General features: G+C 42.9%; 1 protein-coding gene across 1 annotated transcript; it reads left to right on the top strand.

Moving 5' to 3' along the window:
* On the top strand, positions 1 to 27,247 carry LOC139153116 (serum paraoxonase/arylesterase 2-like). Its single transcript, XM_070726703.1, has 9 exons — positions 1 to 196; positions 10,022 to 10,092; positions 15,278 to 15,333; positions 16,549 to 16,714; positions 18,305 to 18,431; positions 21,802 to 22,005; positions 22,773 to 22,854; positions 23,485 to 23,613; positions 26,455 to 27,247. Exons 1-9 carry the CDS (start codon positions 120 to 122, stop codon positions 26,611 to 26,613), a joined length of 1,071 nt encoding a protein of 356 aa, XP_070582804.1. The 5' UTR covers positions 1 to 119; the 3' UTR covers positions 26,614 to 27,247.
* Positions 27,248 to 27,495: the final 248 nt, after the last annotated feature.

Genomic DNA, 27,495 nt, shown 5'->3' with positions numbered 1-27,495 from the left:
GCGCTCCGGAGTTGGTTCTTCAATACCACACCGGACGGAACTACGGGGACCATATTTCTTCCTGGAGATCGCCGGTGGATGGTCCTTTCGTCTCGGGGGTACCGGAGTCAGGCTGCGCCATGAGGAAACTGGTGCTGATGCTGACGATCTTCATCGTCTTTGTCGCCGTGATCCTGGATAGGCTCATAGTATTTCGGTAGGTATAGCATCGATTTTATCCAGTTTTGCTTCGGTATGAAACTGTCCAGACCCCGCATGGATCCTCCGTGCCAATTTCGGCGATTTTTCACCCGCTTGGCTTGAGCAGGTATACGATTCGGTGTCGTTTTTTCTCGCTCGCTCGCTTTCGTCTTTAGCGCTGCAACCTGTTTGGATACAAGAGTTCACGTTCCAATGCGTGCGTCTTGTTTTTTGTGCGTTCTGTGTTTATTTACTTAGAAGTTAAGTCTGTATAATAACGCGGTGTAACGCTTGCTGTGAAATTACTAAATGGCTTTGAAAAAACGCGCCCCCCCCCTTTTTTTGGTTATTTGTATTTCTCTTCCAGGACCAACAGACTTCAGTTGGTTCTAATATTTATTCTCGCAACTTTATGGGGTAGTTTGTCAATGCAAATTAAAAAAAGAATTTAAAGGTGTTTGGATTTCGTTCCGGAAAATCCATCATTTTAATCCAGTCTTCTAATTGCATCGGTCTCCCTTAACATTATTAACCCATATTATTATACCAAAACATTGCAACATTTTGGGTTGAAAGGAATGACTATGAAAGCTAATCTAGTTAAGAACTGGTTTTACCTGTGATTTCACATGTAGTAATTAGAGAATTATTGACTATTCTTCATTCCAGTCCAGCAACAGATCTCACAAGCAACTAGCCTACCGTATTCTTTTCTGGGTTAGTTGTGGTATATTTGAAACTATAAAAAATGTGCTTTTTTCTTCTTTGAAACTGTGTGTGAAGTCCATTTTCCCAATTATAGTGAGTCTTTCATCATCCTTGCGGCATCCCATTGTAGACACTGCCCCTGTGTGTACGGTTGTGTCTAAGCACAAAAATCATGTTATGTTTGCAGAGTTTATTTGTTTTTTTAACAACAGCAATTTTGTTTCTGTAGCATTTCAGGTGGGGAATTTATTTGGCAGAAAATATTATTATTATTAATTGGATTTTTATGAAATGAAGATCAAAGGATTGTTTTCAGTTTGCTTTTGAGGAATTGGGCTGGGGAAAAGTACATGGGAGCGCCTCTTATTTAGCAACAGTGACTTGATTTTGGGTGAATTTTGTCATTTTTATTCCTTTAGTTCTGAGAGGTGGTTTCAAAGTGTCCCATCCTCACTGCTGCAGCCAGCCAAAAGTTTGGCTTTTAATAGCATAATTCAGTATTATATTTATGTTTTGTTTTTCTTTTGAGAATTATTCTTTCCTCAATGTCTTCCCTGGATTTAGCAGAGAGGACCAGTCCATTCCAGTGAGTTTTCTATATGCACTTTTCTATTTTGAAACTTTAACCCAGACTATATTGTATATTTCTGATTTTTCCCCCCTTAATAATAATCAGGAACATTTAGTCCTTTGCAAAAAATGAGTCTAAAATTAACAAGTTTTTGTTTATGATTAATAAAATATATGCAGGTTTTGAACAAGTTTATAAGGGAATTATTATTAAAATTCTTGCTACCTTGGCAGAAAGGCTTAATGCATTCATATCCATCTAAATTCCTGATTATTGAAAAGTGCAATTGCTAATGTAGTTTTTGTTTCCATCCTGACTGTTCTCGGCTAGACCATCCAGCAAGATTGTCTACAAAATGAGAGAAAAGAAGCAGGAATACACTCAGGTGTAAGCGTTTCCCATCTTTACTTTCTACATGGGTTGGGCTTGTCATAAGCCCTATTGCCCAGAGTGGGGAATTAATTTGCATACAAGAAGTAGCGGCTTTCAGTTTTTAACTGTGTAACTAAGCCTGAGGAGCAGCTTTTTCTATCCAGATAATTATTTTGGCTGGGGAAAATGGGAGATTTAAGTTTAAGTTTAAGTTTAATCAGATTTGTATGCCGCCCCTCTCCGCAGACTAGGGGCGGCTCACAGCAACAACAATACAATGTAAAACAAATCTAATATTTAAGTTAATTTAAAAAACACCACAAATTAAAACCAATCATACATACTAGCGTACCATGCATAAATTTTATAAGTCTAGGGGGAGGGAACATGTCAATTCCCCCATGCCTGACGACAGAGGTGGGTTTTAAGGAGCTTATGAAAGGCTAGGAGGGTGGGGGCAACTCTGATATCTGGGGGGAGTTGGTTCCAAAGGGTCGGGGCCGCCACAGAGAAGGCTCTTCCCCTGGGTCCCGCCAAACGACATTGTTTAGTTGACGGGACCCGGAGAAGGCCAACTCTGTGGGACCTAACTGGTCGCTGGGATTCGTGCGGCAGAAGGCAGTCCTGGAGATATTCTGGTCTAACAAATAGGAAAGAGAGCAATTGAGGCAAAGCTATTTTAGCCTACCCTTGAGGGAGTGATGGGAAAAAGCTTGTAAAAAGTAGTGCATCATCTGTAGCTGGTGGAAGAATAAAATCAAAAGGGAAATTTTAAATAGTTTGCACTCACTACACAGATCACTTTGCTAATTAGCAGCTCATTAGACAGTGGACTGCTACAGCTTTCGTGTACATTTTTTTCATATCTATAAATTGACACTGGTAATTTAACATGTTTGAACAGTAAACAGCATCCAAACTTCTATGTATTTAAAGGATTTTATTTTGCTGTTTAAAGTTTTGTAAATACAGTTTACAATATTTAGTTTAATAGAGTAGGGCCTTTTTTAGACAATCAGTTTTTTCTGTCTCCTAATCCCTTAAATCCAGTTTAAAGTATCTATGAGATTGATCTGGGATGTGCTGATAGCACTGACAGGCAGCAGCAGGTATATGTATAGCTGCACACACACCGACATGGCCCTGCATGAGATTTAGCTTCTTCCCATGTGCAGCAAGCCAAGATTTTGGTTATTTTTGCTTGTTTTTTGCTTCTGCGCATGTGCAGAAGCAAAAATATAGGCAATAATAGCTGAAATCTCACTCTCATGCTCATCCTCATGTGTGAGATTTGGCTTGTTGTGCATGTGCAGAAGCGAAATCTCATGTGGGGCCATGTCAGGGGGCACACAAGAGTGAGATTTTGGCTATTTTTGCCTGTTTTTTGCTTCTGCGCATGTGCAGAAGCAAAAATATAGGCAAAAATAGCGGAAATCTCGCTCTCATGTACATCCTCATGCGTGAGATTTGGCTTGTGTGTGCGCAGAAGTGAAATCTCATGCGGGGCCATGTCAGGGGCACGCAAGAGTGAGATTTTGGCTATTTTGTCTATTTTTTGCTTCTGGGCATGTGCAGAAGCAAAAATATAGGCAAAAATAGCGGAAATCTCACTCTCATACACGTCCTCATGCGTGAGATTTGGCTTGTGCATGCGCAGAAGCAAAATCTCATGCAGGACCATGCCAGGGGAGGCAGCTGTGCATGCAAGCTATTTTTGTCTATTTTTGTCTATAATTTTGTCTATACTTTTGTCTATTTTTGTCTATTTTTTGCTTCTGCGCATTTGCAGAAGCAAAAATATAGGCAATAATAGCTGAAATCTCACTCTCACACACATCTTCATGCAAGATTTTATTTTCTGCGCATGCGCAGAAGCCAAATCTCAAGCCAATGGGCACACGCACAATCAGTGGGCATGCCTACAATGGCCTCCAAGGGAGCTCTGGTAGCAGGTAAGAAAAGCGGCCCTTCACTGGCTCATAGATATTATCTACAATAGACCTCTCCCTTTTTCCAAGAGGTCTGTAAGGGGTGTGCATAAGTGCACCTTTGTGCCTACCGTTCCTGTGCTAATGTCTTTTTGTCTTTTCTGTCTCTACTTTATACTTATATTATGTTAAACATACTGCAATACTATATTTGTGTGACAAATAAACAAAATAAAATATCCGAATGCTATGAGTACAGAAATAACAACAATGTTTGTCAACGCCTTAGCATCTTTAAGACAATTAAACTTCAGCTCCCAGAATTCCCCAGCCAATGCTGATTGGAAGTTGAAATAAAAACATCTTAAAATTGCTGATATGTTGAACTCACAAAGAGCTGCCAGCTAATAGCTTTCTGGCCAGTCTGCTCATTTGCTAACTAAAAATGGCTCTATCTTGCCTCTTCAGATTCCTGCCTCCATGTGTGCCTATTACACACAAACACACATGCACATGCACACACACACACACACACACAGAGGCACACACAGAGTAAAGAACATAATGCTTAAACTTTTGCCATTATTTCTTTGCTAGCCATTGTTGCAAATCACAGCTCTCTTCCAGAAGTTGGATTCCTTTCTCGGCTGATGCTCATTTGCAACTAGAGCAAGATTCCAGTATTTGGGAGAGATGCTAACTCAGACAGTCCTTCCTCTGAGAACAAGAGAACCACTTCTAGCACAAGGCTGCTATTTCTGGGGGAGCATTTCTTCAACCACAGATTCAGTGACACGAACTCAAGATTAAGATGCTTGCGATCATTAGCATCATATAATTGTGGGGTTCTTTTTGTGCACTCCTGTTCCAAAAGCCAAACTTAAAACTGACAATGAAAAAGTTTTCCTTCCAGCTACCGTATGGATTGGTGACAGGTATATAAAGGAAAGGAGCCAAATATCTTTAAAGCTAAATGCAATCTTGATACTTCCTCAGCTGAATGGCCTGCAGAAATATGGAACTTGGTGTGTTTAATAAATATAATTCCTTTTCTTTCATCTCCAAATAGTAGAAACATAGAAACATAGAAGTCTGACGGCAGAAAAAGACCTCATGGTCCATCTAGTCTGCCCTTATACTATTTTCTGTATTTTATCTTAGGATGGATATATGTTTATCCCAGGCATGTTTAAATTCAGTTACTGTGGATTTATCTACCACATCTGCTGGAAGTTTGTTCCAAGGATCTACTACTCTTTCAGTAAAATAATATTTTCTCATGTTGCTTTTGATCTTTCCCCCAACTAACTTCAGATTGTGTCCCCTTGTTCTTGTGTTCACTTTCCTATTAAAAACACTTCCCTCCTGGACCTTATTTAACCCTTTAGTGTTCTTTGTCAGATACACCACCGTGCTACCAATATTTTATAAGCAAGGGAAACAAGGAGCAATAGAGATTAATAGGCAGTTGTCACAATCAAAAGCTAAGTCACTCAAAAAGCAAATGTAATCTGCAAGTTGTTGCAAATTATAGATAAAATTGCAAAGGCTGCTTTATTAATACTATTAGGCAAAGAGCATTAATTGATGACCATAGTCTATACAAAAAAACCAAAACAAAAAATGTAACACAGTTATGTTGCTGATAGATAAAAGGAATCATTAGAACAATTAAGTTTGCTTCCTGTGAGACACACATTATTTAACAGTTTGATTTGGCTAAAAATTAACTTTCAAAATTGTTTTTAAAAGTGCTGGATTTTTTTCCCCAAACTCTTTTAATTCTTTTTTTTCCCTTTTGCCACAGGAGGGAGCCAGAGCACAAGACCAAAATGAACTACAGTAGTCCCTCGATTATCGCGAGGGTTCCGTTCCAGGACCCCTTGCGATAATCGAAATTTCGCGATATAGCGGTGCGGAAGTAAAAACACCATCTGCGCATGCGTGCCACTTTTCCATGGTGTTTTTACTTCCGCACCGCCAGCCCGCTGCCCGCCACTTGTCCGCTGCCCGCCCGCTCACCTCGCCAGCAAGAGGGGAAGACCCATGAAAGGTTCCTTGGGCCGCCTAGCAGCTGATCTGCTCGGCAGCGCAGCAGCAGCCTGCGCTGCCGAGCAGATCAGCTGCTAGGCGGCCCAAGGAACCTTCCATGGGTCTTCCCCCTCTTGCTTGTGAGGGCGCTTCAACGTTTCCGGACGGCAAGCTCGGACTCTTTCTTTTTCCCTCAGAGGACGCTTATGACAGGCGGCTGAGGCTTCGAGTGTGTCCCCTTCCACCGCCCGGAGGAAAGCGGGGGGAAGGGAGGAGAGAGAAGGAAGCCAGGCACGAAGAGTGTCCATGAGGGGGAAGAGACCCCCGCGCCGGGCAGGCCCACCGAAGCGGGAAGAGGGGGCGTGCGCCCGGGCCTGGCTAGAGCGCTTGATCTGCGGGCGCCTTAAAAGGGGGTGTGGACTCCTGGGAGGCCTTGGCGGTGGAAGGGGACACACTCGAAGCCTCAGCCGCCTGTCATAAGCGTCCTCTGAGGGAAAAAGAAAGAGTCCGAGCTTGCCGTCCGGAAACGTTGAAGCGCCCTCACAAGCAAGAGGGGGAAGACCCATGGAAGGTTGGAACTGCAGAGCCGAAGGGCGGCCTTTTTGTCTGGGAGGGAAGATGACGCGCGGGCGGCACAGGGACGAGGGGGGGGGGAGGCAAAGCTCTGCAGCTCCAGCCACTTTCAGCCGAGCCTCCCCGGCCACGCAGCCAGGGAAGCCGAGCCGGGCGTGGCGGCGGCAGCGCTGCCGGGCGCACGCCCCCTCTTCCCGCTTCGGTGGGCCTGCCCGGCGCGGGGGTCTCTTCCCCCTCATGGACACTCTTCGTGCCTGGCTTCCTTCTCTCTCCTCCCTTCCCCCCGCTTTCCTCCGGGCGTGTTGGAGAAGAGGGTCTTCTTCCGCTCTTATTGTCTTGGGTGGGCGGGAGGCAGGAGCTGCAGAAAGGGAAACTTTTTGTTTTCCTTCGCTCCGCCACCCAAGAGAGCGGAGAGGCAGCGGGGGCGCAAGGAAGAAGCGGTGGTGGCGGCGGCTTCCTTCGGGGGCAACGCCAGCAAGAGGGTCTTCCCCCTCTTGCTGGCGTGCGTGGGCGGTGGGGAAGACCCATGGGAGATTCCTTGGGCCGCCTAGCAGCTGAGGGTCTTCCCCACCGCCCACGCACGCCAGCAAGAGGGCGAAGACCCTCTTGCTGGCGTTGCCCCCGAAGGAAGCCGCCGCCGCCACGCCCGGCTCGGCTTCCCTGGCTCCTTGGCCGGGTGTGCTCGGCCGAAAGGGGCTGGAACTGCAGAGCCGAAGGGTGGCCTTTTTGTCTGGGAGGGAAGATGACGCGCGGGCGGCACAGGGGGGGGGGGAGGCAAAGCTCTGCGGCTCCAGCCACTTTCAGCCAAGCCTCCCCGGCCACGCAGCCAGGGAAGCCGAGCCGGGCGTGGCGGCGGCGGCGCTGCTGCTCCGGTCGCCCGATCGTGTCCTGCCTCCTGCGCCGATGTTCCACGCCCGGCTCGGCTTCCCTGGCTCCGTGGCCGGGGAGGCTTGGCTGAAAGTGGCTGGAGCTCCACGCCACTACCTGCCGCTTCCAGCAATTCCAGAGCTCGGCCGTAAAGCCCGGCCGCTTGGCCGTATTGCCCATTGCGGAACTGTTCGTTGCCCGCTTGCTTAAGGCCGGCGATCAGCGACGCAGGAGCCATGAACTCGGGGCGAGGGAGGTCTGAAAATAAAAAGCCGGCACCGGCTGGCGGCGTAGAAACCAGGAGAGACGCTTTACTTCCTCCGTGCTCGATTTAATTAGGGGCGGTGCAAGAGGCCTACTACGCCACGCCTCCTTCCTTTAGGAGACGGCCGGGCTCCGGAGATCCGGCGCTGCAATCCGTGCGTGGTTGGTTAGGAAGTCGGTTATGAGAGGAGGGAGAAGCCCTCCCCCCCTCTAGAAATGATGCTTCCCGGGCGCTGTACTCACCGGGAGGTGAACCCAATGGAGTATGGGGCGTGCATAAGGGCACCAGCGTGCCTTCCGTCCCCTTCTCCTAATGTTTCTTTTTTTACTAGTATGACAGGCGGCTGAGGCTTCGAGTGTGTCCCCTTCCACCGCCAAGGCCTCCCAGGAGTCCACACCCCCTTTTAAGGCGCCCGCAGATCAAGCGCTCTAGCCAGGCCCGGGCGCACGCCCCCTCTTCCCGCTTCGGTGGGCCTGCCCGGCGCGGGGGTCTCTTCCCCCTCATGGACACTCTTCGTGCCTGGCTTCCTTCTCTCTCCTCCCTTCCCCCCGCTTTCCTCCGGGCGTGTTGGAGAAGAGGGTCTTCTTCCGCTCTTATTGTCTTGGGTGGGCGGGAGGCAGGAGCTGCAGAAAGGGAAACTTTTTGTTTTCCTTCGCTCCGCCACCCAAGAGAGCGGAGAGGCAGCGGGGGCGCAAGGAAGAAGAAGCGGTGGTGGCGGCGGCTTCCTTCGGGGGCAACGCCAGCAAGAGGGTCTTCCCCCTCTTGCTGGCGTGCGTGGGCGGTGGGGAAGACCCATGGGAGATTCCTTGGGCCGCCTAGCAGCTGAGGGTCTTCCCCACCGCCCACGCACGCCAGCAAGAGGGCGAAGACCCTCTTGCTGGCGTTGCCCCCGAAGGAAGCCGCCGCCGCCACGCCCGGCTCGGCTTCCCTGGCTCCTTGGCCGGGTGGGCTCGGCCGAAAGGGGCTGGAACTGCAGAGCCGAAGGGTGGCCTTTTTGTCTGGGAGGGAAGATGACGCGCGGGCGGCACAGGGGGGGGGGGGAGGCAAAGCTCTGCGGCTCCAGCCACTTTCAGCCAAGCCTCCCCGGCCACGCAGCCAGGGAAGCCGAGCCGGGCGTGGCGGCGGCGGCGCTGCTGCTCCGGTCGCCCGATCGTGTCCTGCCTCCTGCGCCGATGTTCCACGCCCGGCTCGGCTTCCCTGGCTGCTTGGCGGGGGGGGGGGGAGGCTTGGCCGAAAGGGGCTGTACCCGCAGAGCTTTGCCTCCCACCCCTCGCCCCTGTGCTGCCGGCGCGTCATCTTCCCTCCCAGACTCCCCCGGCAAAGTGACGTGGAGGAATGGAAAGCTGAAACCGGGCGGTTTGAGTTTCCCATTCCTTCAAGTCACTTCGCCGCTGCTCTCCTGGCTAAACTGTGTGGCAGGAGACAGGCTTTGAGTTTTTGGCTGGGGGGGAGAAGTAGAACCTTCCTAACTCCCCCCCCCCACCAGCCAGAAGGAGCGGCGAAGTGACGTGGAGGAATGGAAAGCTGAAACTGGGCGGTTTGAGTTTCCCATTCCTCCAAGTCACTTTGCCGCTCCTCTCCTGGCTAAACCGGCGGCAGGAGACAGGGTTGGGGGGGGGGTACTGGGAAGCCCCCCAGGCCGACTGCCACCTTTTCAAACAGCCGCGCCCTTCCCAGCTGAGTCCTGAAGCCAAGCGCCAAAGGCGAACTTCTGCGCTTGGCTTCAGGACTCAGCTGGGAAGCGGCACGGGTGTTTTAAAAGGTCTCCCCCGGCATGGGGGGCTTCCTAGCACCCCCCCAAACCCGGGTTGGGGGTTCGGGGGGTGCTAGGAAGCCCCCCATGCCGGCGGGAAGACCCAGGGAAGGTTCCTTTGGCCGCCTAGCAGCTGATCTGCCCGGCGGTAATGCAAACTCCACCATCTACGCATGCGTGCAGATGGTGGTGTTACTTCCGGGTAAAAAACTCGCGATATAGCGTTTCGCGAAGCTCGAGATCGCGAAACTCGAGGGATCACTGTATTCACATCTATTGAGAATTCCAATGGCTTTAATTTGAAATGTTAATACTAAGAGCCTGCGTGCTTTTACCCTTTTCCTTGTATACTAATCATATAATTTAATAATAATAATAATAATTTATTGGATTTGTATGCTGCCCCTCTCCGTGTTATTGAGCATTACTGAACTTAGTTTGGGTTTTTTAATCCTGAATGTTCTAATCTGTTTGATTTTAATTTAGTGAATAGAATGCATAAAATTACTTTGTTTTTCCCCCCCATATAGGTAGGAGAAAGCAGAGCCGAGGCTTCTGGGGCAAATCTAGTTTTATTATTCTGCTTGAAGTGATTCAAGCAAATGCTTTCCTAAATCACTGAACTGTAAGGAGGGGGAGGAACAGCACAAAACCTGCAAGATTTTGTCAATATAGCCCATCTCAATAAAAGTAGTTTAACATTTGCTGTGTGGTGCGTTGTCCAATTTTATTTGTCCATTTTACTCAACATGTCTTACTGCTTCTCCTTGTAGGAAGAAACTCCTTGCTGACAGAGAACTGACCCCCAAACGCCTTCCTATTTGTGAACTCATTCCAGGAATTGGTAAGACTGTAGCATGCTTGTTGTTCCTTATGCAGAAAAATTGTGCATATGTGCAGGGAACATTGACCAGTAGCTGGTCATATATTTGCTATGGAAAACATACAGGTTTAGTTTAGTTTAGTTTAGTTTATTTAGATTTGTATGCCGCCCCTCTCCGAAGACTCGGGGCGGCTAACAATAAAAAACAATGTAACAAATCTAATATTAAAAAGTAATCTAAAAAACCCCAATTTAAGAAACCAATCATACCAACAAACATACCATGTATAAATTCTATAAGCCTAGGGGGAAGGGAGAGAAAATTTTCAATTCCTCCATGCCTGACCACAGAGGTGGGTTTTAAGGAGCTTGCGAAAGGCAAGGAGGGTGGGGGCAACTCTGGCATCTGGGGGGAGCTGGTTCCAGAGGGTCGGGGCCGCCACAGAGAAGGCTCTTCTCCTGGGTCCCACCAAATGACATTGTTTAGTTGATGGGACCTGGAGAAGGCCAACTCTGTGGGACCTAACCGGTCGCTGGGATTCGTACGGCAGGAGGCGGTCCTGGAGATATTCTGGTCCAGTGCCATGAAGGGCTTTATAGGTCATAACCAACACTTTGAATTGTGACCGGAAACTGATCGGCAACCAATGCAGACTGCAGAGCGTTGGAGTAACATGTGCTCTGCTTTCTATACAGTTAGAAGTTTACGGTATTTTTATTCAAAGATTTCTGCACAGAGGAAAGAGTTAAATGCAGGGGAAACATTCCCAGCCAATATTTCCTCATAACTATCATTTGTGAAATGTCATGCAAAGCATAAAATCCTTCTATGAGCTTTCTGGTTGACTACATATTTGAAACCAGTTCTCTAGCATTAATCTTCAATTTGAAGATGGTGCTAAGCCAGGCACTTGGGGAAAAGGAATCCTCAATCTGAGTATTGCATTGGCAGTTCTGTGTTAGCAAAAACTTCAGAAGAGAAGGATTTAGGGGTGGTGATTTCTGACAGTCTCAAAATGGGTGAGCAGTGTGGTCGGGCAGTAGGAAAAGCAAGTAGGATGCTTGGCTGCATAGCTAGAGGTATAACAAGCAGGAAGAGGGAGATTGTGATCCCCTTATATAGAGCGCTGGTGAGACCACATGCGGAATACTGTGTTCAGTTCTGGAGACCTCACCTACAAAAAGATATTGACAAAATTGAACAGGTCCAAAGACGGGCTACAAGAATGGTGGAAGGTCTTAAGCATAAAACGTATCAGGAAAGACTTAATGAACTCAATCTGTATAGTCTGGAGGACAGAAGGAAAAGGGGGAACATGATCGAAACATTTAAATATGTTAAAGGGTTAAATAAGGTTCAGGAGGGAAGTGTTTTTAATAGGAAAGTGAACACAAGAACAAGGGGACACAATCTGAAGTTAGTTGGGGGAAAGATCAAAAGCAACGTGAGAAAATATTATTTCACTGAAAGAGTAGTAGATCCTTGGAAAAAACTTCCAGCAGACATGGTTGGTAAATCCACAGTAACTGAATTTAAACATGCCTGGGATAAACATATATCCATTGTAAGATAAAACACAGGAAATAGTATAAGGGCAGACTAGATGGACCATGAGGTCTTTTTCTGCTGTCAGTCTTCTATGTTTCTATGTTTCTAGGAGTTATATATAAATTAGGGCTAATAAGTTGCTCAACTAAATGTCTATAATACTAAACTAACATTCAGCAAAACACTTTCTGAGTTATTATCATTTCAATGAGTGCTTGTCTAGCACTTCAGGAGTTAGAAATATGACATGGATTGTGCCAGCCACTGCTATCTGGTAAGCAATAGCCTGGGTCTTATCTAAAATATAGGTAGTCCTCGACTTATGACCATACTTTGGCCTGGAACTTCTGTAATTAATTTTAAAAGTTTTAAAACTTTTTGCTAAGTTCACTAAGTGAATTTCATAAATGTTAAATGAATCCAGCTTCCCATTGATTTCACTGATTGGAAGACCCTTGGAAAGATCATAAATGGCAATCAATCACAAGAGTCTGTATAAAATAAATGACTTGTGTATCATTAAGACAACAATTTAAAACACCCTAGAAAGATGAAGCAGGGATTCAGAAGACGATTCCTTCCCAAATAAAGATTAAACAAATTCCTGGTGGCCTTTCCTTATTCGGCAGAATCTCCATAGCAACAGAAATTTTGCAGGCTTTTGATATAGATAAGAGAACTTACCTTAGCTCTTTTTTCTATATCTGCAGATAAAAATACACTTTTCAAAAGAAGATTTTTTTTGAAGCACAGGAATTATTGGGGCACGCCAAAGTATTCTTTAAAAGGCTAGACAAGGTCAGCTGCATTAATTGACTGTATTGGAAGACATATATACTTCTGGAAGAGTTTCCCACTGTATATTTAGCTATACAGTGTTCCCTCGGTTTTCGCAGGTTCGAACTTCGCGAAAAGTCTATACAGTAGTCCCTCGCTATACTGCGCTTCACCTATTGCGGCTTCACTTCATTGCGGGTTTCTGAGGAAGTCGATCGGCAGATTTAAACAGGCCGCCAAACTCGATCGGCAGGTTTTTCAAAAAAAAAATAATATATGTCTAAAATTGTAAATACTGTATTTAAATACTGTATCTAAAATAAATACTGTGTGGGAAGGGTTTATAAACACTTAAAACAATGAAAACTTACCAAACAATTACAATATAAATACTTAAATAAGTACTATCAGTCGATAAATTCCCCATCGCGGATTTCACCTATTGCGGCCAGCTCTGGAACGTAACACCAGCGATAGGTGAGGGACTACTGTACCATGGTTTTTTAAAAATATTAATTAAAAAATACTTTTTCTCTATACCATGGTTTTTCCCGCCCGATGACGTCATATGTCATCGCCAAACTTTCATCTGTCTTTAATAAATATTTTTTAAATAAAGTTTAATAAATAAACATGGTGAGCAATAATCTAAATGGTTGCTAAGGGAATGGGAAATTGTAATTTAGGGGTTTAAAATGTTAAGGGAAGGCTTGTGATATTGTTCATAGCCAAAAATAGCGCATTTACTTCCGCATTTCTACTTCGCGGAAATTCAACTTTTGCGGGCGGTCTCAGAACGCATCCCCCGCGAAAATTGAGGGAACACTGTATACAGTTATTAAAATGCTTAATTGCTTATTAAGCAACAACAAAAACAAAAAACAAATATGGTCAGCAGGCCCAGCCAGCTTTGTCTAGGATATTTAAAGTCACAGTTAGAAATGAAGAACAACAAACTGCATTAAAATTATAACTATAGTTCCTCAGGATTTATTAATAATTCCAAAGTACTACAATAGCAGTGTCTGTATAATTAATATTTATTTTACTGAGGCAAAGATAAATTACTTTGCAGTGTTTAAGGTATTCTATGGCAATTCACAAGTATACCTTTATAGGGGGACAGAACATAGTTATTGTCAGAATAAAATTTTCTTGTAAATCACTTAGCTCTTGACTGCTGATTTACCCTTCTTGTAGCTCTTGCCTTGCCCGATCAAAATTTGGAGCTCTTCTATTAATTTCACAGTGTCTTATAAGCAAATACAGTTTAAAATCTTCTGGTTTCTAATCTGTTTTACAATCCCTGCAGGAATAAATAGAATTCCTGGCTTGAATTTTCCTTGAAAATTTAAGCAAAATATATTCATGTTTTAGCTCATCCACTTGAGCTCTTAGTAAGCCATTAGTTACCTGCCCTCACAGGTGTATGCATGTACCCACATCCATGTTTGCAACAGCTGAGAAAGCCACCACACTTGCACAAAGGCTGTATGGTATCTTTATTAGAGCTTGTTGGATGGCATTAATATGTAAGATGTCAGGAAGCTTTCTCTCATGCCAACTGCTGTGTCCGCATAGAAACAGCCGGCTGTCAGAATCTAGCTCACGTATCCCTCTCCAGGGTGCTGATTGGGCGCGCAAGCTTAGTAACTCGTAAGCGGGAACTTTCCTCTGTATTCATTGGTAGCTGCCTCAGAAGGCGTGCTGTATATAAGCCTGTGTATTCATGTTAATGTTCTTAAGCCTGTACCTGCCCTGTTGGCACGTTCTGTCATTAAACTGTCATGTTTGATTAAAGGCCTCAGTTATTATACCAACGGCTCCCATTCCCACCACCTTTTAAGCAAACAGATGCATACAGCGTGGAATTGAATAGGGCCTAGCATTTTTTCCTCCTTCTTCCCACATAATGGTATATTTATTACTCCAGAAGCTGGAATAGCTCAGAAGGTAGGTGCTGAATCATGTAGAGTTTGCCTATTGTCATCTTACTGTTATCCCTCCACTCAGATTTTAATGATACCTAGAAGTGGAATGATACCTGCTTTCTCTCTCTAAAATGGATGTCGTCAGCCCAAGAGTCCTGCTCGCAAGAAATCTTTAAATAAGCTACAGTATTGTAATGATTTGGCTGTAAAGCTGTTTATTGCACACCCTAATGGTAGCACTAGCAATAGCACTTAGACTTATACAGTTTTCCCTCAATTTTCGCAGGGGATGCATTCCAAGACCGCCCGCAAAAGTTGAATTTCCGCGAAGTAGAGATGCGGAAGTAAATACATCATTTTTGGCTATGAACAGTATCACAAGCCATCCCATGACAATTTAAACCCCTAAATTACCACTTACCATTCCCTTAACAATCATTTACTCACTATTATTACTGGTACTCACCATTGAATAAGACACTTAGTGATCCTGATATTTATAAACATAATTATTTATTAATAATAATTATTTTTTTGCAATAATGTTGATTGGGCAAGATTTCGGCCAATCAGCAATGGCAGACAAAAGTTTGGCGATGATGCATGACATCATCGGGCAGGAAAAACTGTGGTATAGGAAAAAAAACACAAAGTATTTTTTCATTAATATTTTCAAATAACACATCCTAGATCTGAATGAATGAAATATTCTCATCGAATACTTTGTTCTGTAAAAGTTGAATGTGCACAACAGCATGTGAAATAGATTGTCAATCAGTGTTGGTTCTCAAATGCATAGTTTGATTTCACAGAAGTTTGATTTCCTTGGAGTTATATTGTGTTGTTTAAGAGTTCCCTTTATTTTTTTGAGCAGTGTATATTCTCCCTTGAATTAGGGCTTCATTTGAATATCTCTAATAAACACATTCTCTCTTTTTTTCATTTGCAGACAATGGTGCAGAAGATATTGATGTACTTCCTAATGGGATGGCTTTCATCAGCGCTGTAAGCTATCACTGATGTCTTGATATTCCCCTCCTATGTAAAAAATTGTGCCCATTATGGGTTACCTTCAAGGTAGTCAGAATGGGTTAAATCCGACTTGATTTGCTTATAAGCTCATGAGGTTACCTGGACTGAATCTCTGCACTTGACTTGGATGACACAGGGGGTGGGGTGAATTGTAAGCAGTGGGTGGAGCCAAGATAAATATATAAGCAGTGGGATTATGTTTATTGGCAAAAGAAAAATAAGGTATAGTAGTCTCTAGATGTCCTAGCTTGCATAAATAATGAAAGCATAATTGGAGCAAATATGGTTTCGGCTGCCTTTTGCACGAGCCAGAAAGTGTTAAAATTGTCCCAATATTAACAGTTTACAAAGTTGGTTGCGTGTGATATAAATATATTTTGTGACTCGTAATTTAAGGAACAATTGTTAACTGTTGTCATACAGAAAACTGAATAAAATTGTGCACTGTTCTTAGCTAAGACAATCCAGGGAAAACAATTACCATATTTTTCAGAGCATAAGATGCTCTGAAACCTAAAACCCACCCCCTAAAACCCACCCTGTGTCCTATTTTTGTGAAAAATGGGCCCATTTTTCACAAAAATGGGGTGGGCAGAGGCTTTGGGAGGCCTGTTGAGAGCTCCTGGAGGCTGGGGAAAGGCAAAAACACCCGTTTTTGCGGGGAGGAGGGGAATGGGTAAAAAATGACAATTTTTGGAAAAAAGGGGGCATTTTTGCATTCCCCCAGTCCTCAGGAGCTCTCTCCAGGATTCCCAAATTCTCTGCCCAGCCCATTTTTGCAAAATTACAATCAATTTTTGAAAAAAAAATATCAGAGTGAACAGACTTGTAGAGTGCTCCTGGAGCCAGGAAGGACCAAAATCTTTTTTCTTGCTTACCTCTTTGAAATCTTGGTGCGTCTTATACACTGATGCGTCTTATAGTCCGAAAAGTAAGGTATTCTGCTAGGTTAGATTACATTACAGTAACCTAAGTATGATGTTACCAGAACATGTCCTATTGTAGATAGACTATCAGGGAAATATCAGATTGGAATATCAGCTGAACTATTGCAAAAATATCTCTGGACTTTGCATTTGTTTTTGCTGTGCTTCAAGTAAAAGGTTTCAAAACACATGATAAATCCTTAATCTCAGTCATTTTGAAAAAAAATATTGATTTTAATTCTTCTTTCATTTCCTTTTCGAGGGTCTGAGATATCCTGGTTTGAAAACCTTTGAACCTCATAAAGGAGGGCAAATATTACTGATGAATCTAAAGGCAGAAACTCCTCATGCGGTTGAACTGAAGATTGAAGGTGGATTTGATCTGGATTCCTTTAATCCTCATGGGATCAGTTTTTATATAGACAAGAGTAAGTAAGAGATATTTTTTTTTTGCATGGCCCTAATTTTCTTCTTGTTAGCTTTTCAGTTTGAATAGATTACATTGCTTAGAGTTAGTCTTGTGATGATGATGATGATGATGATGATGATGATGATGATGATGATAATAATAATAATAATAATAATAATAATAATAATAATAATAATAATAATAATACAGTACTTTCTTTTTCTCCACGATCACAATGTCTGGTGTGTTATGCTTCAGAATTCGGTCTGAAGTCGGAAGTCCCACAGTAGAGTCGAAAATGAGCAAGCAAAACTACTGTGGGACTTCTGACTTCAGACTGACCGAATTCTGAAGCATAACACACCAGACATTGTGATCGTGGAGAAAAAGAAAGTATGGATCATTGACATCGCAATCCCAGGAGACAGCAGAATTGTGAAGAAGCAGCTAGAGAAATTAGTGAAATACGAAGATCTAAAAATCGAGCTGCAACGACTCTGGCATAAACCCGTGAAAGTGGTCCCACTGGTACTTGGCACGTTGGGCGCAGTACCAAAGGATCTCAGTGGACATTTGAAAACCATCGGAATTGACAAAATCTCCATCTGTCAATTGCAAAAGGCCACCTTACTGGGATCGGCAAACATAATTCGCCACCACATCACGCAGTCCTAGGTGCTTGGAAAGCACCCGACTGGTGATGAAATATGAAATCCAGCATAGTGATCTCGTTTGCTGTGTTGTACTGACATAATAATAATAATAATAATAATAATAATAATAATAATAATAATAATAATATTATTATTATTATTAATAATTTATTAGATTTGTATGCCGCCCCTCTCCGAAGACTCAGGGCGGCTCATGATCTTGGGTTTGCCAAAAGTATAGGCAAAATATTCCACATTGCATGTACTGTATCTGGTGCAGATAGTCCTCAGTTTATGAACAGTTGCTTAACAACTGTTTGAAATTAAGGTGGACCTGGGACAAATGCTTTGCATTGCAGCCCATAATGAACTTCTGGCCATGGTAAAAAGTCATTCTATCCAATTCCACCATGGTCACATGACTGCATTTTGGATACTTAGCAACTGATTTGTCTTTACAGCATGCCCCATGATCATGTGACTATGATTTGCAACATTTTTTTTCAGTCTCCGGGGCCGGGAAATCATTCAGAAGCAGAAATTTGGATTTACAGCTGCGACATTTGCTTAACCACCATGGATTAATTAATAACTGCTGTGATTGACTTAACAATTGCCACCAAAGTGTTGTAACTTCAAGTCCAGACAAATATGTGCCTAGACTTATGACTTAAAACCAGCAGCCCAGCAGAAATTATGATATGCTTCCTAATAAGTTATGCATATTTCAGCAAAAAGTTAAGGTTTTTTTTTAAATTTTGATGGTCTATAATTTTATCTCTACTAATGGGTAAAAATAGATGTAGAGTAGCATGAAAAAAATAGCTATATCCATTTCTGTAGTAGATTCACTACTGACAGTTACTTTAGCTTATTATTTGAGTACTTAGAAAACTATACGTTTATGTTATCTTTGCGAATTGTGTTAACTTTACTCAAATATTCATTTTCTCTAGATGAAAGCATATATCTCTTTGTGGTTAATCATCCACATGGCAGTTCAGCAGTGGAGATATTTAAATTTTTTCAGGATGAACAATATTTGCTGTACTTAAGAACTGTGACTAATGAGCTCCTAACAAGGTATATTATACGTGTTTGTGATTGGAAAGGAAGATAGGGAGTACTTAGGAATAGGGATTGAAAGGAATATGAAATGACGAGATGATATGAAATAGATACGTATATAACGACAGCTCACAGCAATCAAACAAATGTCAATAAAATCAAAAGATAAAAAAGATAAATTCTGTGAAAATAATAGGTGTTCAATAGAACATGATTTTAATGCTAGTACATTTCAGCAGAGTGTCAAAAAAAGTAAAGAGTGGCTTGACAATCATGTGACCAGGAGGTGGCTTAAAGGTCATGTGACTGGCTTAAAGGTGGCCAACTTGACGTCACTCATGTCAAGGGTTTGGTTTAGGGTTTGGGTGGCTGGCTTCTCCTCGCCTCAAAGAGATACATTTTCCCTATTTACTATGACTGAATATCCAAAATATACTATTTAATTCTATGCCATATATATTCATACCTATCACACACAAGCACACAAAAATATACATTCTATTATATAAACTGTATGTATATGTATACACGCACACGCACACACACAGCTCTTCTAAAATTATACACATTCAATGTCATTTTCTGCAATTCAAAAAACATACTCAGAGCCCAGAAGGGGGGGAAATATTTTTTTTTCTATCGGCACTGCGTACCTGACCAAAATTTTTCTACCGGTTCTGCGTACCGGACTGTACCTATAGGAGCTCATCACTGAATATGTTATGTTATAGAGCAGTGTTTCCCAACCTTGGCAACTTTAAGATATCTGGACTTCAACTCCCAGAATTCCCCAGCCAGCATTCGCTGGCTGGAGAATTCTGGGAGTTGAAGTCCAAATATCTTAAAGTTGCCAAGGTTGGGAAACACTGTTATAGAGGGCAAAATTGAATATGTATTAACTGATTGCTAGTAAGAAATGAGAAGCTAACATTTGAGGCCATTGAGGAAATATTCACAACATGCCTGCCTTACTCAGTGCTGTCAAGTTTCTGTTGGCATGTTGAAAGTATCTCCTTCATACCGTGTTTCCCCGAAAGTAAGACTTTATTTTTATCCCCAAAAGCCCCACTATGTCTTACTTTCGGGGTATGTCTTATATTGGAGGCGACCGGGAGGCGACCGGCGGCGACCAGGAGAAGCCGGCGCTGCTGCTGCTTCGGAGCCGCTCGCGGGCAAAGAGCGAACGAGAAACTTTCCCCGGATCTTTTTTCCCAGCGACGCGATCTGGAGGAGGAGAGATCCTGCACCCACCTGCCCCCCCCCGGCGGGTGCAGGATCTCTCCTCCTCCAGATCGCATCGCTGGGAAAAAAGATCCGGGGAAAGTTTCTCGAGCAGAATCTCCCTTACGCAGCCTGGTGCCAGCTGGCAGTGGCGCGCTGCGTAAGGGAGATTCTCCTGGGCGCGCAGCTCCCTCGCCAGCGCCACGAACTGCTCCGCCGCTTCGGCCAGGGCCGCCGCCTCGCCCGCCGGGTGGCCCAAGCTCTGGGCGCAGCGCGCCACTGCCAGCTTGGGCCACCCGGCGGGCGAGGAGGCGGCCCTGGCCGAAGCGGCGGAGCAGTTCGCGGCGCTGGCGAGGGAGCTGCGCGCCCAGGAGAATCTCCCTTACGCAGCCTGGTGCCAGCTGGCGGTGGCGCGCTGCGTAAGGGAGACTCAAGCGAAGGACGGCGCTGGTCCGAAGCGAGCCGAGCAGGCGGCGGCTTGCAGCGAAGGTGCTCGTCCCAGCAACCGAGTCCCGCCGAGGCTCGGCTGCAAGCGGCCAGTGAGGCCGACCGGCTCCGAGGCGAGCGGCCGGAGCTGCGCCCTCCTTCGCCCCACCTGCCTGCCGGAAAGGAGGCGGGCGAAGGAGGGCGCAGCTCCGGCCGCTCGCCTCGGAGCCGGTCGGCCTCGCTGGCCACTTGCAGCCGAGCCTCGACAGGACTCGGTTGCTGGGACGAGCGCCTTCGCTGCAAGCCGCCGCCCGCTCGGCTCGCTTCGGACCAGCGCTGTCAAAGCGAAGGACGGATAAATGCCTCCCGGGCGGATAAATGCCTGCCGGGCGCTCCGCTTCCACTTGAGCTTCTCCTTCTTCCCTCTCGCCTCGCCGAGTCAGGCGCAGAAGGCTTAGCGGGGGTCCCCAGGCGGCGGGACGACTCCCTTTCCCTGCCCCCGCCATCCCAAGGCCATGTCCACAGGCTCGCTGAGCGATGCCAAAGACCTCCCCGAGGCGGAGATCCTGGGCAGCCTGAAAATGGACCGCTGCCGCTCGCCGGCCGCTCCACGCCACAGCCCCGCGCAAGGCTCGGCTGGCGAGCAGGCCTCCCCGGGCAAAGGCCGGGGCGCGGCGGCGGGCAAGGTGCGTAAGAAAACCCAGGGCAAGAAGAGCCCTCCGGGAACGGCTCCCCCCCCGACAATACCCCCGTGTTTCCCCGAAAGTAAGACATGTCTTACTTTCGGGGTACGGCTTATATTAGCCGACCCCCCTGAAACCCCCGATACATCTTACAATCGGGGGTGTCTTACTATCGGGGAAACACGGTATTACATTCAATCATTATCCTCAGACAAAGAGACAGATTTTATACCGGAGGACAATGTTTTCTTCATAGACTATTACACTCAATATCACCTTTATTCTTTTTGGACTTTATGAATACTTATCTTTTGTAACAATATTTACTCTTAAATAATTTTTTCTGCAGGTTACAAAGGGAGAAAGAACCTATCAAGTAGATCTGTATTCTTAAGGTCTATGTTTAGAGCACAAAATAATTTGGGTGCAATTGTGCAATTTTCATTTTTTTTAATAAATTATTTTTATTAATTTTTAACAAGTTTAATACACACAACATAAAACAGTGCATAGTGAAATGTGCCCACCACCCAGACACACACACATTCCCCACCACCAAATCGGGGGTGTTTCTTATATAGTCCACTTGACACAAGAGCAATATATCTATTTACATATTATAGAGTGATTCCAATTATTTCTTGTAGCTTGGTCTCGGATTCTGCTCATCATATATCGTCTTACCTTGTCCCACCATCCCATCAGTTGTCCCAATTCAGTTTCGTTATCCGAATTTATCCTTTTATCCATAATTTCAAATTGAATATGGTCCACCGTGTACCTATACCAATTTTGCATTGTCCATTTTGTCGCATCCTTCCAACCCAAAACTATTACTGCCTGAGCGCTTTCTATTGCTGCTAATTTATTTCTCTAAATTCTCCCATCGCATTGCTTTTAACTAGTACTGCCGTTTCCTTAGTGATTGTCCATTGTATATTTAGCATTCTATTGATATCCTCATTATCAATTGTGCAATTTTCATAAGAAATTTTAAAAAGTAATTAATAGAACATCAGTTGTGTAATTTATATTTTTCATTCTTTTGTCATAAGTGTCAATGATGTTCTCGCTGTGGGCCCTGAGCATTTCTATGCCACCAATGACCATTACTTCCATTCGGCGTCTCTCTCAGTATACCTGGAGATGCTTTGGGGATTGAGCTGGACAAATGTTGTGTACTATAGCCCAAAGAAAGTTAAAGAAGTAGCATCAAATTTTTACAGTGCCAATGGCATTAATATATCACCAGATGGGAAGTAAGTATTTTTAAAAAATAATTCAATTCTTTAATTTAATTCTCTATGACATTAGGCTTTCATCATTAAGCTTGAGAACACGTAATATAACTGAATTGAGAAGGTTTTTTTTTTAAAAAAAAAATCTAATCAATATTGATTAACTTTATTAAGGTTACCTAGTCAGCAAAGGTTGACTAGGTAATGTTACCCATTATGGTTTGTGTTAGCTAACAGGCAAAAAATGTTGTTCCTCAAAACTAAACTCTTCTTTAAAAAATTGGTGTCTTGGGGGGGGGGGGGGCGGGGCTAGAAATAAAGTTGGATGGTTTCCCCAATCTAGTGCAACCTCTAAATATATTGAATTACAACTCCTGTAATCTTCAGTCAACATGATCAAGTTAGGGAAGACTTCCTTAAAAGAAACCAGAGTGGTATTATTTTTTTAAAACTAGGAATCATTTAAAAGATGTTGTGATTAGAATACACTGAAAATATGGAAATGCATTTTTCCTACCCTAACACAATAGTAGACTATTCCACAGGGCAGAGGCCACAATGGGGGAGAGTGGTTGTAAATGTTTTTGCTACCAGTTCATGTGCTCACTCATGTGCAACACTTCTACTGGTTCCAAAAACTGGTCCAAACGGGGAGTAACTTACACTGCCTCAACCCCTTTATGCCAAATGGTTTTATAGTTGGTCATTTTATCAGATTCTTTTAAACTGAAGTAAGGACAAATAATTTACAAATAAAATAAGTAAAATTAACAATATGTCGTTTCAAGGTTTGTCTACGTTGCTGATATTTTGGATCATAGCATCCACATCTTTCAAAAAATGTCTAATATGAATTTATCCCCTGTGAAGGTAAGTTTGGTTTTCTTTGGTTCAAATCAAAGTTCTTTATATCTGAAACAGAAGTTAGATCTTGATTTTTTTAAAATGCAAGTCCTCTTCTATGATATGTGAATATGTATCTTATGTTGGGGGAAAGATCAAAAGCAACGTGAGAAAATATTATTTTACTGAAAGAGTAGTAGATCCTTGGAACAAACTTCCAGCAGACGTAGTTGGTAAATCCACAGTAACTGAATTTAAACATGCCTGGGATAAACATATATCCATCCTAAGATAAAATACAGAAAATTGTATAAGGGCAGACTAGATGGACCATGAGGTCTTTTTCTGCCGTCAGTCTTCTATGTTTCTATGTTAATTATAGTGAATTAATACTATTGGCATTTGATAAGTTTATGATCATTCTCAATGGGATATTAGTACTGGTCACTCAGGATCACTAATAGAATTGTGCTAGAAGAGTTATCAGTCAGGGCCAATTGGGAGGAATAAATATTTCCCGACAGTGTATGGTGTTATCTAGAACTACAGAAGATGGTATTAGAAAAAGAGGAAAAATTGATAAAATTGTGCAGCAAATATCTTGTATTTTCTTTCTAACCTAAGAGATACACAATTGATTTTTTTTGTTCACTGTAGGTCCTGAAATTGGAGACTGTCCCTGATAATATATCAGTTGACCGTAAAACTGGAGACCTTTGGTTAGGATGTCATCCCAATGCTGCAAAACTCTTTTCTTATGATCCAAAGAATCCTCCTGGCTCGGAGGTTAGTTAATAAGATTTATTTTTACAAGGTATACTATACTTTTTCAACCAGAATAGTTCTTGAGATACAACAGTTCATTTACCGATCCTTCAAAAGCACACCACTGAAAAAAGTGAATTGTTACAATTTTTCACAAAACCATTGCAGCATAGTCACATGATCAAAATTTGGATAGTTAGCAACTGATTCATGTTTATGATGGTTGCAATGAACCAGGATAATATGCGATGTCCTTTTGTGGCCTTCTGACAAGCAATCCCAGCGATCGGTTAGGTCCGACAGAGTCGGCCTCGTCCAGGTCCCGTCAACTAGACAATGTTGTTTGGCAGGGCCTAAGGGAAGAGCCTTCTCTTTTTTTATCTCAATTTATAATATTTTATTAATTTTCATAAAAAGACAAACAAGACAAACAAACATTTAATGTATACAAGGGCTACAATTGCCCCACTCAAAATAGAAGTCTTTCTACTACAGAAAAGAAAAATGCTAAAATTTGTAAGATCAATAGAGAGAGTAGAAAAGAAAATTTTTCTCATATGTTTAAACTTTTCCTAAAAAGATCAGTTCATATACATATTACTTTTTATTCCAATCATTTAGTATTCTTTTTATTTAACCATACATAAATCCTTTCCCAAATTCTATAAAAATCAGATTCTTCTTGAATATTTAAGATTATTTAAGGGAAGAGCCTTCTCTGTGGAGGCCCCAGCCCTCTGGAATCAGCTCCCCCCAAGAGATTCGCACTGGCCCCACCCTCCTCCCCTCCCTTAAGAGTCTTAAGACTTATTTATGCCACTAGGCTTGGGGCGATTAGACTCTAGCTCCCTGGCTGACAAATGTTATGTATGGTTGTTGTTTGAATGGGCATGATTGATTTTTAATATTGTTAATGATTTTAGAGAAGTTTATTTAGTTTTCCTTAATTGGATTTAGCATGTTGTATTTTATTGTTCTTTTTTATATGTTGTAAGCCACCCTGAGTCCTCGGAGAGGGGCGGCATATAAATCAAATGAATGAATTAATGAATGAATGAATGAGTGAATGCTAACTTAATAACTGCAGTGATCCCCCTAACAACTGTGGCAAGAAAGATTGTAAAACTCACTTAACAAATGTTTTGCTGGCAACATGAATCTTGGTTCCAGTTAGCATAATTCGAAGACCATTTGCACCAATTAGATAGTACCAAAAAAATCTGTAAGTTATGTGAACAAGAACAAAATGCTTCTTTAAATAGAAGAAGCAACTTTTCAGAAGAGTTGCACTCAACTAGTCTAGCTAGTATTTATTTATTTAGTATTTATTTATTAGATTTCTATGCCAACCTTCTCCTGAGACTCAAGGTGGCTTACAACAAAACAAATATAAATGTGCAAAAAATCTAACACTTAAAATTCTAAGAACAAAAACATCAATGCCAAGAAACATATAAAATCGAACTAATTCCTATACTAAAACCACAATTCATTTAAAAAGCAATCGTCAACATTCATCCTAACATGCATAATAAATTCAATCAATGCCCGGGGTAAATGTTAAAATTCTGTGGCCCCAAGCCTGTTGACGGGGATGCGTTTGCAGGGCCTTATGGCAGACTAGGAGAGTGGGGGCAGTACAAATCTCTGAGAGGAGTTGATTCTAGGGGTTGAGGCCGCCATAGAGAAGGCTCTTCCCCTAGGCTGGCTGCCGGGACCTGGAGAAGGTCAACTTTGTTGGGATACACAAGGCAGAAGACAGTCCTGCAAGTAATCTGGTCCAATGCCATGTAGGGCTTTATCCTATTTCATATATTGGAATTTATTTGTTTGTTTGTTTGTTTGTTTATTTATTTATTTGTTTGAATTGTATGCCGCCCCTCTCCGAAGACTCGGGGCGGCTAACAACAATAAAAAAGACAATGTAAACAAATCTAATATTAAAAATAATCTTAAAAACCCCAATTTAAAGAACCAATCATACATACAAGAATACCATGTATAAATTCTATAAGCCTAGGGGGAAGGGAAAATTTCAATTCCCCCATGCCTGAAGACAGAGGTGGGTTTTAAGGAGCTTGCGAAAGGTAAAGAGGGTGGGGGCAACTCCGATATCTGGGGGGAGCTGGTTCCAGAGGGTCGGGGCCGCCACAGAGAAGGCTCTTCTCCTGGGGCCCGCCAAATGACATTGTTTAGTCGAGGGGACCCAGAGAAGGCCAACTCTGTGGGACCTAACCGGTCGCTGGGATTCGCACGGCTGAAGGCGGTCCTGGAGATATTCTGGTCCAATGCCATGAAGGGCTTTATAGGTCATAACCAACACTTTGAATTGTGACTGGAAATTGATTGGCAACCAATGCAGAATTCAAGAACTCAACGCAGTGTTTGCAACATTTTTTGCTAGAAAAAAGTGCATTTATTTTCAGTTTTTAGCAAAAAATTGCCCTATAGTGAACAATGGGTTTGCTTAATGATGGCCATATTTGTTTAATAAGCACCGCAAAAAACCCCACCAAAAAATGGAGAGAGATAAAATGAATAGCAGCCATATAGGGTCCTGTTTATGACCATCATGACTTACAATCAAAATTACAGGCTCAGTCATATATTGAGGATTACCTCTATATGGATGAGAAACGTGAGAAACAATGAAGTAAGATGCCATAACTGAGATGTATTGAAACCATGTTTTTATTTCTGTAATTCATTCTAGAGCATCTATTTTATTTAGTCTTCTAGTATTCCTTAATTTATTTATTTTTAAACAGGAAGCATAACAGAAAGGACAATTCTAGTAGGATCTTATTAGGCAAAGTTTTACACAAGAGTCTGGCTAATTGATTTCTGTTTGATTCCTTCCAGGTCCTTCTTATCCAGAATATCCTTTCTGACAAGCCTAAAATCACTCAAGTGTACGTGGATAATGGGTCAATCATTCAAGGAAGCTCAGTGGCTGTCATGTCTGATAGGCATCTCGTTATTGGCACTGTGTTTCAAAAAGCTCTTTTTTGCCACCTGTAATTGGTATGCCCTGAGCTTGTCTCAGTTGATATACTCATTGTCATTGAAATCTGAGCCAAGCTTTCTGACACAGGTGGGTCTATCATAGTAAACTTTGACCTGCATTACAATAAAAATTAGTAAAAATATTATAGTACTCAAACAAATTTATAGAATAATATATCCTCAAAGTATACCTGCTGTTACTGATCATTCTGTCCTAAATTATTACCTAGGTTTGATGGAGAAAAACCTGATGAACTCAGGTTTCAAGCCCATGTTAGACAGTCCATTTATCTAAAAATTATAACCACACCTATCTAGCAATTGTCCAAAATATAAGAGATCCAGCATATATTCCTGTCATACCTAAGGAGCTGTTTTGCCCCAATTTGCCCCTGCCTTTTGGCCTACCAAAGCTATTAAAACCTGGTTTTGCCTTGAAACCCCAAGAGAGGGTCCTGGAGATAGTTAGTGAGCTAAGAAAATCTTATCCCCCGTGCCATCCATCTCCTGGGGTCTAGTTTTTCTATATAACTTTTCAAAATTGTAATTGTTTTTATATTTATCTTTCTACTATTTGTAAGCCACCCAGCATCACTGTACTAGTGAGATGGGAAACATAAGCATTTAATAAATTTGTTTTTTTTAAAAATCCAGTTGTGTTTATTTATTTCTCATAGTTTCCAATAGTATAAAAATATATATAGCAAATACAATTTCATTAAGCTCAGAGTTACGGTATCTCTATCCTGCTTGCTGGAACTGGGAACCAAGTGGATTATGTTTCTCCACTGACAGTATTCATTATTCCAGACAGATTCAAACCATTTCCAACCAGGAACAGAATGATGATAGTTTATTTGCACCATATTTCAGTTTCATTGGGTAGTGATGATTGCT

Source organism: Erythrolamprus reginae, chromosome Z (genome assembly GCF_031021105.1).
Source record: "Erythrolamprus reginae isolate rEryReg1 chromosome Z, rEryReg1.hap1, whole genome shotgun sequence".
NCBI lineage: Eukaryota > Metazoa > Chordata > Lepidosauria > Squamata > Dipsadidae > Erythrolamprus > Erythrolamprus reginae.
This window is presented reverse-complemented; position numbering and strand designations above follow the sequence as displayed.

Bases quoted from the DNA above. Each gene is read 5' to 3' on its own strand.
- LOC139153116 (XM_070726703.1), top strand. From the start codon at position 120: ATGAGGAAACTGGTGCTGATGCTGACGATCTTCATCGTCTTTGTCGCC. The intron at 197-10,021 runs GTAGGTATAGCA...TTCTCCTTGTAG, and splicing joins GATAGGCTCATAGTATTTCG to GAAGAAACTCCTTGCTGACA. The intron at 10,093-15,277 runs GTAAGACTGTAG...TTTCATTTGCAG, and splicing joins TGAACTCATTCCAGGAATTG to ACAATGGTGCAGAAGATATT.